The 13,786-nt window shown below is 33.4% G+C and overlaps 2 protein-coding genes across 2 annotated transcripts; one reads left to right on the plus strand and one right to left on the minus strand.

Moving 5' to 3' along the window:
* Window positions 1-676: 676 nt before the first annotated feature.
* LOC145121253 (uncharacterized) lies at window positions 677-1,843 on the plus strand. The gene is made up of 2 exons (XM_079057037.1): window positions 677-1,131; window positions 1,252-1,843. The coding sequence occupies exons 1-2, from the start codon at window positions 677-679 to the stop codon at window positions 1,841-1,843; spliced, it is 1,047 nt and encodes a 348-aa protein (XP_078913163.1).
* A 6,472-nt stretch (window positions 1,844-8,315) lies between these two features.
* On the minus strand, window positions 8,316-9,461 carry LOC145106783 (uncharacterized). The gene is made up of 3 exons (XM_079043714.1): window positions 9,354-9,461; window positions 9,063-9,165; window positions 8,316-8,552 (listed from the first exon to the last, which is right to left on the minus strand). The coding sequence occupies exons 1-3, from the start codon at window positions 9,358-9,360 to the stop codon at window positions 8,459-8,461; spliced, it is 204 nt and encodes a 67-aa protein (XP_078899840.1). The 5' UTR covers window positions 9,361-9,461; the 3' UTR covers window positions 8,316-8,458.
* Window positions 9,462-13,786: the final 4,325 nt, after the last annotated feature.

A 13,786-nucleotide genomic window follows, 5' to 3' on the forward strand; every position in this document is an offset into this window, starting at 1 on the left:
ATATCCGATGCCCATACCTTATGTTCTCGTAATGGTTTTCATGATTTTGAATTCACTTCCCCCACGTTCATTCATTATACACAAAACAAGAAAATCAAAAGGTAATTAATAAATTAGGAAACTAGATAAGTTATTAAAAAAAACAGAAAATTAAGGAAAAAATCAAAATTAAATATATTAGGATACCAAAAACCAAAAAACTGTTTTATTTTACAATTTTCTAACTCAATCTTTGAAATCCTGCGGTCTTCCCTCTCTATCGTTCGGCGCCGTTTACTACTCCGACTGTCATTCTCTGGTGCTTCCTCTACGCGCCGCCGGACTTGTGCTGACCTCTATTTGTTCTTTGTCTCTCCACTCCAAAGTCCAAAGTACTCATCGTCGGAGTTGTAAGTTTTGTTTTGTTTGTTTTTTTTTATCTATTAGTCTTTAAAGCCTGGAACAAAACAAAACAAGGTTGAATTACACAATGTTATAACCAGCATAAATTTTACGAAAAATCAATTAGAAATTAGGATGATTTTGTTTGATAAAGAAGTATAGTATTTTATTATTTTAGTTGTTAAAATTTTTATTACCTATTAGTTAATTATTGTCATTAAAGTATAATTATAATTGTTGTAAAAGAATTGGCCCATGCAGTCCAATGGATCCCAAATTTTCTTGCGACGTGAACATGGAAATTCTTTCAAGAACATCCCTAAAGACTCTTGATATAACGCGTTGTATCAACAAACAATTCGAAAAACTCACATACGACCCAGGTTTTCTCAACTTTTACAAGAAACGAAACAAAATCGTATCCGGTTTTCTAATACAAACGGGTGGAAATGGCTACGAGTTTGCACCAGGACCCGAATCAAACAATCTTGATCTTGGTTTTCTACCACACGATGCTAGAATTCTAGCATCTTCAGAGCAAGGAATCATGGTGTTCGAGAGTCCTCATCCACAGCTTCAAGACTCCATTGTTTACCATGTTTGTAAACCTTCATCTAAGCAGGTTTTGCCATTGCCATATCCAAAAAACAGTTATATAACCGATAATGTTTACATGGTTGTGGTGGGTTCGAAGCCATTACATTACAAAATCGTTAGATTATCTGAACATAAAAGCGATACTGATTATGGGTATGTTCGGTGTTAGTTGCATAGATTTTATAGTTTTATTTGTGGAATTGTGGGTACTTCTTTTTACTGAGTTATTAACTAATTACTCTAATTGTGATTCTTGTTTGTATTTTGTTCAAGAAATGGGCGATGCACATCATATCATTGTGAAATTTTCGACTCAAGGGAATGGACATGGAGAGTAAAAGATCATGTAATATTGCCTTATACTGTCTACATCATATCTAACTATCAATGGATCACCACAAGGGGCTCAATCTACATGTTATTGTCGAACAAAGAAGTATTGAAATTTGATGCATATTCTGAAGAATGGACAACCTTTTCATCACCTATTCAAACCCTCTACTATCCTTTTTCAGAAAATCCTCGACTGAGGAAACTCGTAAAGTATCAAGGCAAGTTGGGGTTCGCTTGTATGACACCAAGTCTTCATTCTTGGGAGATTTGGGTTCTTACAGTTCAATCATGGGAGAAACTTCACGTTTTGGACATGAAAAAAGATATTGCAAAATTATCACTAGTGGCGATATATGATGCAGACACGTGGGTTATGAATGAGTTCAAGACACTTGTATTTTACAGTTTTAAAGAAGGTGGTTGTATCAGTAAAGCCCGAAAGTCTTATGGAGGTTATTCTCCTATTCGGATCTTACCCTTCCGATCTGATTTTGAGCCAATAGATTTAAAGCCAGTAGATTTAAAAGGTTGATAAAAGTTGATGATTTTTGTTTATTTGAAAACAATTATCATATGTCTTTATATAATGATAACTTTTTTATATAATGATAACTTCATCATGTATATATCGAATCAAATACGTCTATAATTTTTTATTTTAACATTGTTATTTGCAAACTTTTGAATAGGTGTGACAAGTATGACATGACGTTGTTAATATGGCAGACAAAAAGGTGTGACAAAAATGACACCATTCATTCTAACCTTGTTAGGATATCCACAATTCATTAAACTTATTAGAGTTTAATGGATTGACACATCATTATTTTATTTACTATACAACTCTATATTAATTTTCTTACAATGCATTAAACTCAATAGAGTTCAATAAAATATATATTTAATAGTTAAAAGGTTTTATTTTTTCCATTGAAGAGTTCAATGGCCTTTGAACTCTATATCCATTGAATACCAACATGGCATCTCATAATGGTAGAGTTTAATCCATTGGATGTCAATTAGGCATGCCACCACATTCAACTCTTTCATTGAACTATGCATTGTGGATACTCTTAGACCCAAGGGTGTGTACACGAACAATCTTTCACTTTTTGTCTGTCAGGTCAGCCTTTCCCTCACCAAAACCCAGGGTGTGTAACGGAACAATCTTTCACTTTATTTTTTTAAATAAAAGTAATTGATTTTTAAGATTTATAATTTTTTTAAATTAGTAATAAACATAAAAGTTAATTAAAATTAAAACACCGCTTCATTAATTAAAATAAAAATTACATTGAAAAAAACTAAGATTAAAATAATTAGAAAAACAACCAAAAAAATAAAAAAAACAAACCAACAACAACCTACATTTAAAAAACAAACGAAACGATCTACGGAAAATATTTTTTTCATAATCTTCTCCCTCTTCTTCAAAACTAGCTCGAGAGCCTGTCCTGAAAGATGATCAATTTTTTCCATCAAGAATCACATATCATCCATTTCTGTCCTCTCTGTGCGCTCCTTTTTTCGGCTTTTTTTTCTTTATCAAACGTCAAACGTTCAGCGAAATTAAGATTATATCGATCAAATGTCTCCGTCATTTTCCGCATTTCGTCCATGTCCATACTCCATACTGAAATCCGATGCACCCAAAGAAGTCCCCTTTCCCTTCCTTTTTGTTTTGTTCCTACCCATCGGTCGGACAATTTCTTCTAGCTCGAGTTCGTCATCCTCATTTAAATCTAGACCGACTCGAGCATCGGAGAAAGTTGTATAACCACTAGAGCCCGTTTTTGTTCTTTTTGATTGTCCTCCTCCTAGTATAAACTCTTGCTTGTATTTTTTTCTACTTGGAATTTGAACCAACAATTTCCAATAATCGTGCGACTTGAATGACTTTCTCGTTTCCTCTAGAAAAAAAAACAAAGTTTCTTGAAGAATTTCTTCATCTCTTTGCCCACTTCTCCGTCGGGTTTTTAGGTTGTTGTACAACCCGTTCATTTTTTAAACGACCTTAACTATTTCTCGAAACTTTGAATTTAGTTGATGTTTAGTACGCTAGTCGTCATCTTTTCCCAACTCCACGCGGAATCTCTCAAGAATGCGAAGCCAAAAATGATCTGTTGACTGTGCATTTCCCGTCACTAAATCCTCTGAAATGCCAATCCAGCTTTCGTCAAAACTAGCTCTTCTTGGCGGATTTAGAATTTTAGATAAGCGGGTGCTTAGACGTACATCGTATTGTATATATATATATATATATATATATATATATATATATATATATATATATATATATATATAAACCATTTGAATGAGATATATGCCAATATGGTAATTTATATCATGTACGTGAGTTTATAGTCTTATATCATAAAAAAAGATTGTAATAAGGAAAGTAATAATACATACTGGAATGTTACTTGTACCGTTATAAGTTTGATGTTTTCTGAAAAAGTTAAATAATAAATAATGAATAATGTATAACAAAACATTAATATCCAATAACACTAATTACAATTAAATGCACACCGAAGGAGATGGAGCATATAGTTGCGGGTGAGCTTTGACTGGCAATACACTAATACCAAATGAGTTAGGCGGGGCACAACACCCACTAGCCCCCTACTGGCTCCACCCCTGTCCATGATATCGACCTCTGCCTTCCCTCTTACACCTGTTATTTTCCTTTGCAGTATTGGGGGTGGTGTAGGTTGATTTTCCCGTACAATCTCGTCATCCGACTCATCGATGCTTTGGTATTGTGGTTGAGAGTGAGAGGGTTGTGTTTGGGTTTGGGTTTGAGATTGGTGGAGTGGGATTTGGGTTTGGGGTTGATTTGGCGAACGTTGATCGGGAAAAACAACAAAGTTTGAAAACATATTTGGAGGAACATTTGGAACTTGCACCGGGTAGAATTGTCTAAAATTTTGATATTGGAATTGTAGAGGCGATTGAATGGGAGCATTTAGTTAATCAGGGACGATAAACCCCTTGAGATGTATCGTTAGCGAAAATGTTTCGAGTTGGGTCATTTGAACTCAAAACATTGGTTTTTTTTTCTTCTATCGGAGCTTGGAGTTTAATTGTTGGTATTCAATTTTTTGAAGAAAATAGAAAGAAAATGATAGAAGAAGGTGTCGGTTTGAAGGTTTATGTAGGTTTTTATAGATGTGTTAAAGGGTAATATATATATATATATATATATATATATATATATATATATATATATATATATAGGGAAAGAATCAAATGAGAACACCTAAAAGGTTGAGAACGCGAGAACAGTTGTGAACCAATCATCATATAAGGGCATAAAAGGAATTTTACAATATAATTAATTATGGATAATTTATGAGTAGTTAATTAATTTTTAAAGTCATGGGATTTAATATGATTAATAGATTTTTTACCCAAATATTAAGAACTTATATAATCTATTTTTAACTAACAAAATCAATAAAATGATTTTAAAAAACGTTTTTAGCATAATTTAAAATAAAAACGCTATTTTATTTTTTTTGCTTTAAGTTTTTTTTACCAACCACATCAAAAATACTGACGCATTAATCATTTTATCCGAATATTAGTAATCATGCATGAATAAATATATATTTGTAGTCATATATGAAGCCGGTAATAATCTTGAATGAATAGATGAATTAATTTATATTCATAAATGAATAAATCACAATTAAAGAAACATCACCATAAATGAAAACATCTAAATATGAATTGCTTCAATCATTAATGAATATACATTTAATCTTATGAATACATTTAAATACACATTTAATCACTAATGAATACACATTTAGTCATAAATGAATAGAAAACACTGTTAAGAGACAAAAAATTTCTAATATGGTATCGGCTTTGGCTTCCTCGGTTAAAGAGATTGATTCGTTGTGGATCTCCGATGGCTCACAGAGGCGCGGTAGTCCGGCGATGATTTTTCTCAGACCGCCTTAATCTTTTGTGTCACCCGACTTCCCTTTTCCATAGCATTCTTTCTATGTGTATATTTTTATCTGATCAAGCTATTGTATCTGTATCAATATAAAAACCCAATATTTATAAATGAATAAGACATGAGTGAAAAAAATAATGTAATATAATAAGCCAGACTATGATATTCAGTGTTCATAAATGAATAAGGTGTTAATTAAAAAAAGAGCTTAACGTCTTAAGCCAATTTTACTTATTCATTGATGAATAGATCAATGAACAAATTCATATGTCTTGTCTTTTGACCCAATAAACAAACCTGGTGTTCCTAATCTGGTTGGATAGCAGCAAATGGTGTTCATAATCTGATTGCAGGAAACTATTAAAAAAAACTGAACTTTAAGGTAGGTGGAGTTATACGGGTCTGTTCTTCATTCGGATCTCGCTTCTGGACTAGCAAGCCTCCTGGTCGGGACCTCCCATTCATTATCACCACCGGCAGCGGCGGCGGCCATTGTGATTGTTGTTCATATCTTGAATGAATATACTTTAATCTTGCTTTAGAAGTTTCACCTAAAGACACATAGTGCACCTGTAACATTCAACAAGTGAAACAACAAACTACTTCAGATGTGATAAAAATATATATATATATATATATATATATATATATATATATATATATATATATATATATATATACTTATATAGGACTTGCCACAAAACTACCCTTCAAATTTCCTGAGAGGAAAAGAAAACAAGAGACCATCATTCCAATCCTAAAATGAGTTCATTGTGGCATTTTATCAAACACCAAATGGGCAAAAAAAAACTCCCAAAAATAGATTTAAATTAATCAGTTATATCCAAGTAAACTGAAATTGATGTATAATGGATGTAAGAACAAAAACATATGAGAGAATACTATATATGTATATGTACCAGATAGGAGACGACCACGGCTGGCAAAAGCATTTAGAGCTACTCAGTGTCTAAGTTGATGTCAAATTTGAGAGCTAAACTAAACTACTGTTCAACCATTAGCATAAAGAATAGTTGCTTATCAAGAATGAAATATATGCCATAAGATACATCCATGAAAAATAAGCATGATAATCATTCAGATTATACATTCGTAATAGAAACTTTAAACAAATACAAATGTTATATACAAGGTATAGAGAGCAAGAACTCCCTAAACCAAATATATAGGGGGAGGGGGATTACCGAGATAGAGGTGGCAGCGATGGTATACCAGGGAGTGTTGCGGCGTGAGATGATGAGCAGGAGGATACGATTTTATTGATACAACCCTAGGTAGAAGATGGTGCTCAAAGATGGTGCTCAAAGATGGTCGAAGATGGAGGATGGCGGAATACGATGAACGTAAACAGTGGTGAAGAAGGTGGGGGTGTGCGGCCGGTTTTTTCAAAATAATTAGACTAGGGTTTTCTAGTTAAGTAGAGAGAGAGAGAGAGAGAGAGAGATTATAGGAATTTCTATTTAATTAAATTATATGGATTTCCTATTGTACCTTCTTTTCATTTCAAAGTTACATATTTAGCACATCAGTTTTATAAATGTTCATAAATGGTCCAGTTAATAATAGCCATAGATCTAATTATTTACAAGGTTGTGATTTGTTCTCGCGTTCTCAACCTTTTAGGTGTTCTCATTTGATCTACTCCTAATCCTATATATATATATATATATATATATATATATATATATATATATATATATATATATATATATATATATATATAGAAAAGTGAAAAAAAAAATTACATGTCTACCTTTTTTAACGGCTACAACCAAAAAAAGAAAGAAAAAAAGAAAACAGCATGGACGAATCACAGCAGGAGAGAGAACGCTGGAAGCCCTCCTGTCCCACACACCCATTCTCGCACCCTCGGTGTCAATGTTTTTAAAAACCGGTTTTTTAGTTGAACTGGTATGATGACCGCTTCTCGGTTTAACCGGTTCGACCGTCGGGTGAACCGGTTTTCTATATTTTTCTTGTTTTTTTCTATTTTCTTACACATACATACATATATAAATCATGAATTTGATGTTTACAAATTCAAACATTAAAAATACACATCAAATTAAGTTGGAGATGAATCCAAATATATTAAAATAACACATAACCATAAGTTTTAATGTTTTACATTAATCCATATATGTGAAAAAAAAATAAAGTATAATACCGAAACGAAATATAGTTTTAGATGATTACAAACACATAAAAAAAACTTTATAACATTTACCATATATTTTTATTTAGAGAAAACAAAGTAGATTTGAAAAAAAATCACCAAAATTTATTATATAAATGGTTATTTTTCATGGTTTTTATTCGGTTTAACCGGTACAACCGGTTTTTTCTAAAAACCGGCCGGTTCAGAAATTGGTGTAAAACCGGTGATAGTTGAACTGCTCTCTTCCTCGGTTCCCGGTCCAACCGATTCGATCGGCCGGTTCAAACCGGTTTTTAAAACATTGCCCGGTGTTGTGTTTCGAGGTGCAGGATCCGTTCCCGCTTTTGCTTCCCGCAATGCACCGCATGGCCTTATTAGCAACAATACCACTAAATATTGTTTTCATAATAATAAAACTTATTGTGAATAATTATAAGACATTGGCTTATATTCTATGAATTACATTTGATGTTTTGTTATTAAAACTTACCCTAGATGGTATTATTGATAACTAAACCGAACAACCAAACTTTTTTGACTTGCTTATTTTGATACTTCAATTAAATTTTAACACAAATGAGTTTGTCTAACTACATTTGCAACTTTATCCTTCACTTTGTAGGTTAATAAGAATGAAAATAATTCTTTGTTTACCAATAGCTTCCTTATATAGATAAAAACTAGCTTTACACAAACATATATTAAAAACTAACTTGTAGTTTATAATCTAGCATGTCAAAAAATAAGTTAGCACGACAAAAACAGAAACATGTGAAAGAAGCAACACAAAAGCATACAAAAGCATGGAAAGCAAAACACAAGAAAGGGGCCAAATTATAAAGCAGACAAAATACATGTGACAAAAGAAGAATATTTATTTCAGATGATAATAAATCTGCAGAATAAACTTTTCCATAATGTCAAGTAATATAAAATGTTAAATATAGATAATACAATCACTCAGTAAAGAAAAGAAAAATGAAATGATACTCTCTCTGTTATTTCTTGGTGTTTTTACCTCCTGCATCACCACCACTCCCTGCAGCCTGTGATGCCTTCTTTGCAGCCTTTTCTTGGAGTGCTTTTGCATCCCTGTATATTCACAAGTTTAATTACAATTTTTTGAAAAATTAATAAATAAAATTACTAAAATACAAAGTAAAATAGATTGAATTGATAGTTGCAGGTTGAGTTAATATCTGATTGAGACTTTAAGGAGGAGCATATTAGAGGCTTTAATCGTGGTTTCAAACAGTCGAAACACATATCAAACTGATAAGATATCTGAGATGAAAAGATCAATGGAATTATAAAGAAAAAACAGAAAGATAGTCTTGAACTATTGCAGATTAATTTTTTTTTTATATATTCGAACATAAAAGAAAAAGTTGATTTTTTTAGGTTATAGTCTAATTGTTCATGACAAACGATAGATCGATTCCAGACAATTAATTGTTGACTCATGAAGAGGGATCCCAAATTTATTGTATTAAAAGCTAAATTGAACTATAAAACTCAATGATTAACTAAATCGTCGCAATACTTAACAAGAATTAACAACCAAATCGAAATCGCTAAAAAAACTAGGGCAAGAATTCAAACCTTTCACGGCGTTGTTCAGGGGTCAATCCGTCGTCTTTGGTCTTCCCTTTACCGCCATTACGAGCATTGGCTCTTTCACGATCTTTCTCCCTCTGGTTGCCGCGTTAGATCCCCCATTAAGGAAAGCATACAAGATTCACATGCTTATAGACACGAAATCAATTGAAGATTAAAATCCATAAACAAATACCTAGAATTCTCGTTAGATTGAATCAGATCGAATAGGAAACCGATTAAAAAAACAAAACATAACAAACGAACAATCACAATCAAAACCCTTTGAAAGGATATGAGTCATCGTCGATCAAGAAATCTCTGTCAGAGTTTTGTTTGGTATTGAAGTGGAAATCGAGAGAAGGGGGTTGAATAAGAAGGGTTGTTGACCTCTTTCTGTATACATAGCAGTGTTTTGAGTAAATTTACAATTTGCCCCATAACTTTATATCTTGGCGGGTTTGGTCCTTAAATTGGTAAATTACTTAGATAGTACTATACTTAGGTAGTGTTTGTTTTTTGTCTGCAGATCTGCGTGTCCTCTTATGTCTGCGCCGCGCAGACATTAGCCTTCACAGACTGTTTGTTTTTTTGAAGACTGCAGACCTAAAAATGTCTGCGCGCCCTCTTCTTGGCGCAGATGTGGACCAGAGTCTTCTAACATCTTCTAGCCTAAAAAAACATATATATCTTTATTTTTTTTAAGTTTTTTTTAATTTATATTTTTTCCAACTTTATTAATGATAAACAATATGAAAAAAAAATACAAAACTTAAAAAAAACGTTCGACGATACAAACATGATATTTTTGACAAATTTATAAATAAAGATTTATTACAATAATAGTCGTTGAAATTGTTTATGTAAATATAAAAAAAAATCATAATATATTCTTATATTTTTTTGCCAAATTTTGTAAAACATTATTTAATACAGTATCGTCAATTTCTCGAGAAAATATTTATGGTACGTTTTTAATGGATTTAATTGAAAAAATCGAAGTTTATTTCCATCCATTTATGTATCAAATTCTTTGATCACTAATTATAATGTTTAGTTATAACTTTGCAACCAAAGTTGTTGGTTTTTATCAAATATATACGTTAATTCTTACCATTTTTATTTTTATTTTTTATACAATAACACATAAAAGTTGATCCAGATTCGTTAATTATTTATAACAAAGTCATAAAAATATTAAAAAATCACTTTGAAGTTTAAAAAAATTAGTTTATTTAGATTTCAGTTTATTTTAGTAGCTCGCAGATGTTAAAAAAACAAACAGTCTTCTTTTTTCAGACTGCAGACATTTGGTCCACCTCTTCTACTGTAGAGCTCTACAGATGTGGTCCGCAGACTGCAGACATTTTGCCTCAGAAAAAACAAACAGCACCTTAGTCTCGTCACATATCAATCTAATATACTCAATTGTATATTTACAATAGCAACCATATATATTTTTCCACATTCTTTAGCAATATTTTTTCTGCATAAAATATATCATGTCAAAATAAGGACTCGTTTGATAGTTGCTGTCTGGGAAAGTGATATCTGAGAAAGTGCTTGTTAGGAAAGTTCACTAACTTAGAAAAAAACCATGTTGTTTGATTGTACATCTAACTGACTATATTGAATGATGAAAAATAACAATATTACTTTGTTGTTCTATATTATGATTGATGAAGTTGCTGAATAATTATAAAAACATACAAATTGTCATTCAAAATCAAAATTACATGATAATTATTTAAAAATTCAAACACAAATTGTCATACAAAATCAAAATTACACAAAATATATGTTAAAATCAAAATTTTTGATTGAAACATTATATATGAAATGGTCCTCCTAAATCTTATGCTCGAAAATCAGAAGAAATAAAATAAGATGAAACATATGAAGGTTCACATCTGCTACTCTCCAATTAGAAGAAACAAATCAGAAAAAAAATGAATAAATAAATAAGAGATGAGATGGTTACATGTGGGGCGGAGATGGTGGTTGCAGCAGCGCTCCGACAGGGGGAAGGAGGAGGAGGTGTTGGGAATGCAACAAGACAAGTTAAGCACTTCGAAAAATGATAAATGATTTCGGTAACACTCGCGGAATAAATCTACTGAAAAATTGCAAACGAAACTGAATACGATATTTAACGTGGTTCGTTCTAATCTGACCTACATCCACGGACGAACGAGGGAGAGAGGATTTTATTAACACCAAGGAAATTACAATCATACAAGGCTAAAATCTGCCATTGTAATCTGATCACTCACTGTAAGATATCACTCGTAATTTTTGGCTCCCAAAAATTAAGGCTCTGCACAAAAATTCATACCTTACTAATTTATATGTGTATCTATTCTCTATGATCTTATATTTTTTATCTGCTTGTTGGTGCACATATTTATACTAACAAGAGCCGTAACTTTAATTTTGATTCACATATATGTGAAATACAAAGCCACAATTATTGAAATAAACTTGTCGTACATGAATCCCTTTTGACCATGCACCAATAAATGAATCGTAGAAATTTCCTTCTGCCGACATTCACCAATTTACTTTTTCACACGTCAATAAAGTAATTGTAAAGTTTCAATATTGGCCCTTGAACTATGTTATTTAAGGCTCTACTAGCCCAACAATCTCCCACTTTGAGACTTGAATAACATAGTCTTTTTCTGCCATCCATTTATTGCAACATTCCTTATCACTCTCTTTCGCTCTCTCTCTCTCTCTCTCTCTCTCTCTCTCTCTCTCTCGGTCTCTGCCATGCCTTTTTCTAAAACTTCTGAAAGGCCAGTTGAAGCCATACAAAGCTTCAACTTTTCAGTGGTAACCACTTTGGTGAACATATCTGCTGGATTCTTCGTTCCAAGGATTTTCTTCAGATTTAGAGTTTTGTCATTAATTAATTCTCGAATAAAATGCTACCTCATCTGAATGTGTTTCGTTCTACTATGAAACACTGGATTCTTTGCCAAGTAAACTGCACTCTGGTTGTCACAATGCAATACACAATTCTCCTGATGCATTCCAAGTTCTGATAGAAAGTTCTTCAATCATATAAGCTCTTTGGCTGCTTCTGCAATAGCCATGTACTCTGCTTCTGTGGTTGAGAGAGCAACACTCTTTTGTAACCTGGACATCCAACTGATTGATGTACCTCCAATCGTGAACACATAACCTGTTGTGCTTTTTCTTGAATCCACACATCCACTCAAATCAGCATCAGCGAACCCTTCTAAGATCACACCCTTTCTTCTGAAACATAGGGCAACCTCAGATGTTCCTTTCAAGTAGCGTAGCAACCACTTTACTCCCTCCCAATGCTCTCTTCCTGGATTTGACATGAACCCGCTCACAACTCCCACTGCATGAGCAATGTCTGGTTTGGTTCATACCATAACATACATCAAGCTACCAACTGCAGATGCGTAGGGAACTTTAGTCATCTGTTCCTTGTCTTCTTCTGTCTTTGGGGATTTCTTCTTTGAGAGTCTCAACTGACTTCCCAAAGGTGTACTTCTGGATTTATCATCTGCCATGCTGAACTTTTCTAAAACTTTCTTGATGTACTTAGCTTGTGAAAGTTTTAGTGTACTGATAACTCTGTTCCTGGCTATGCTCATGCCCAATATCTGCTTAGCAGCCCCTAAGTTCTTCATCTCAAACTCTCTGGACAACTGCTTCTTAAGCTTGTTGATCGCCTGCATGTCGGACCCAGCGATCAACATGTCATCAACATACAATAAAAGGATGATGTATGAGGAGTTAAATTTCTTCAAGTAACAACAGTGATCCATCTCACATCTGTTGTACCCACTCCTTTGCATGAAGTTATCAAACTTCAAGTACCACTGTCTTGGAGATTGCTTTAATCCATACAGACTTTTCTTTAGTTTACACACCATATTTTCCTTACCAACTGTGGGAAAACCCTCTGGTTGTGTCATGTAGATGTCTTCTTTCAGGTCACCATGGAGAAAAGCTGTCTTCACATCTAGCTGCTCTAGATGGAGATCTTCAGACACTACAATACCCAAGACCATTCTGATTGTAGTCATCTTTACAACTGGAGAGAATATCGCATTGTAATCAACTCCTCTTTTTTGTTGAAACCCTTTGACTACTAGCCTTGCCTTGTATCGTTTGGTGCCATCAATCTCATCTTTGACCCGAAACACCCATTTGTTCTGCAGTGCTTTCTTCCCTGCCGGGAGCTTGACCAAGGACCAAGTATGGTTCTTATCAAGTGAGCTCAACGCATCTTCCATAGCCTTCTTCCACTGTATGGAATCTTTCATCCTTAAGGGCTCTAGATAAGACTCGGGTTCACCATTCTCAGTCAACAACAAGTAATTAGATGAAGGAGAATACCTGACTGGAGGTCTTCGTACTCTAGTGGATATACGGATAATAGGAGTTTCGGTTTCTGCATCATCTGCAACCTCATCCTCTGAATTACTATCCACTGTGCTCCCACTATCTTCAGATACATCAGAGCTCCCACTGCTTCCTGAACTTTCACCTATCTCTAGAGTACTAATAGGTTTTACAACGTCATCATCTGAGATTTCTTCTAACTCAACTTGATCCTTCTTTTCTGGTTGCTTGTCACCATTTGAGCTCTTTGCAAGTTCATCCTTGTATAGAGCATTCTCGTTGAACACCACATCCTGACTTCTGATAACCTTCTTATTCTCATTATCCCAAAAGCGGTACCCAAT

Source organism: Lactuca virosa, chromosome 1 (genome assembly GCF_052849685.1).
Source record: "Lactuca virosa cultivar CGN04683 chromosome 1, Lactuca_virosa_CGN04683_v6, whole genome shotgun sequence".
Lineage (NCBI taxonomy): Eukaryota > Viridiplantae > Streptophyta > Magnoliopsida > Asterales > Asteraceae > Lactuca > Lactuca virosa.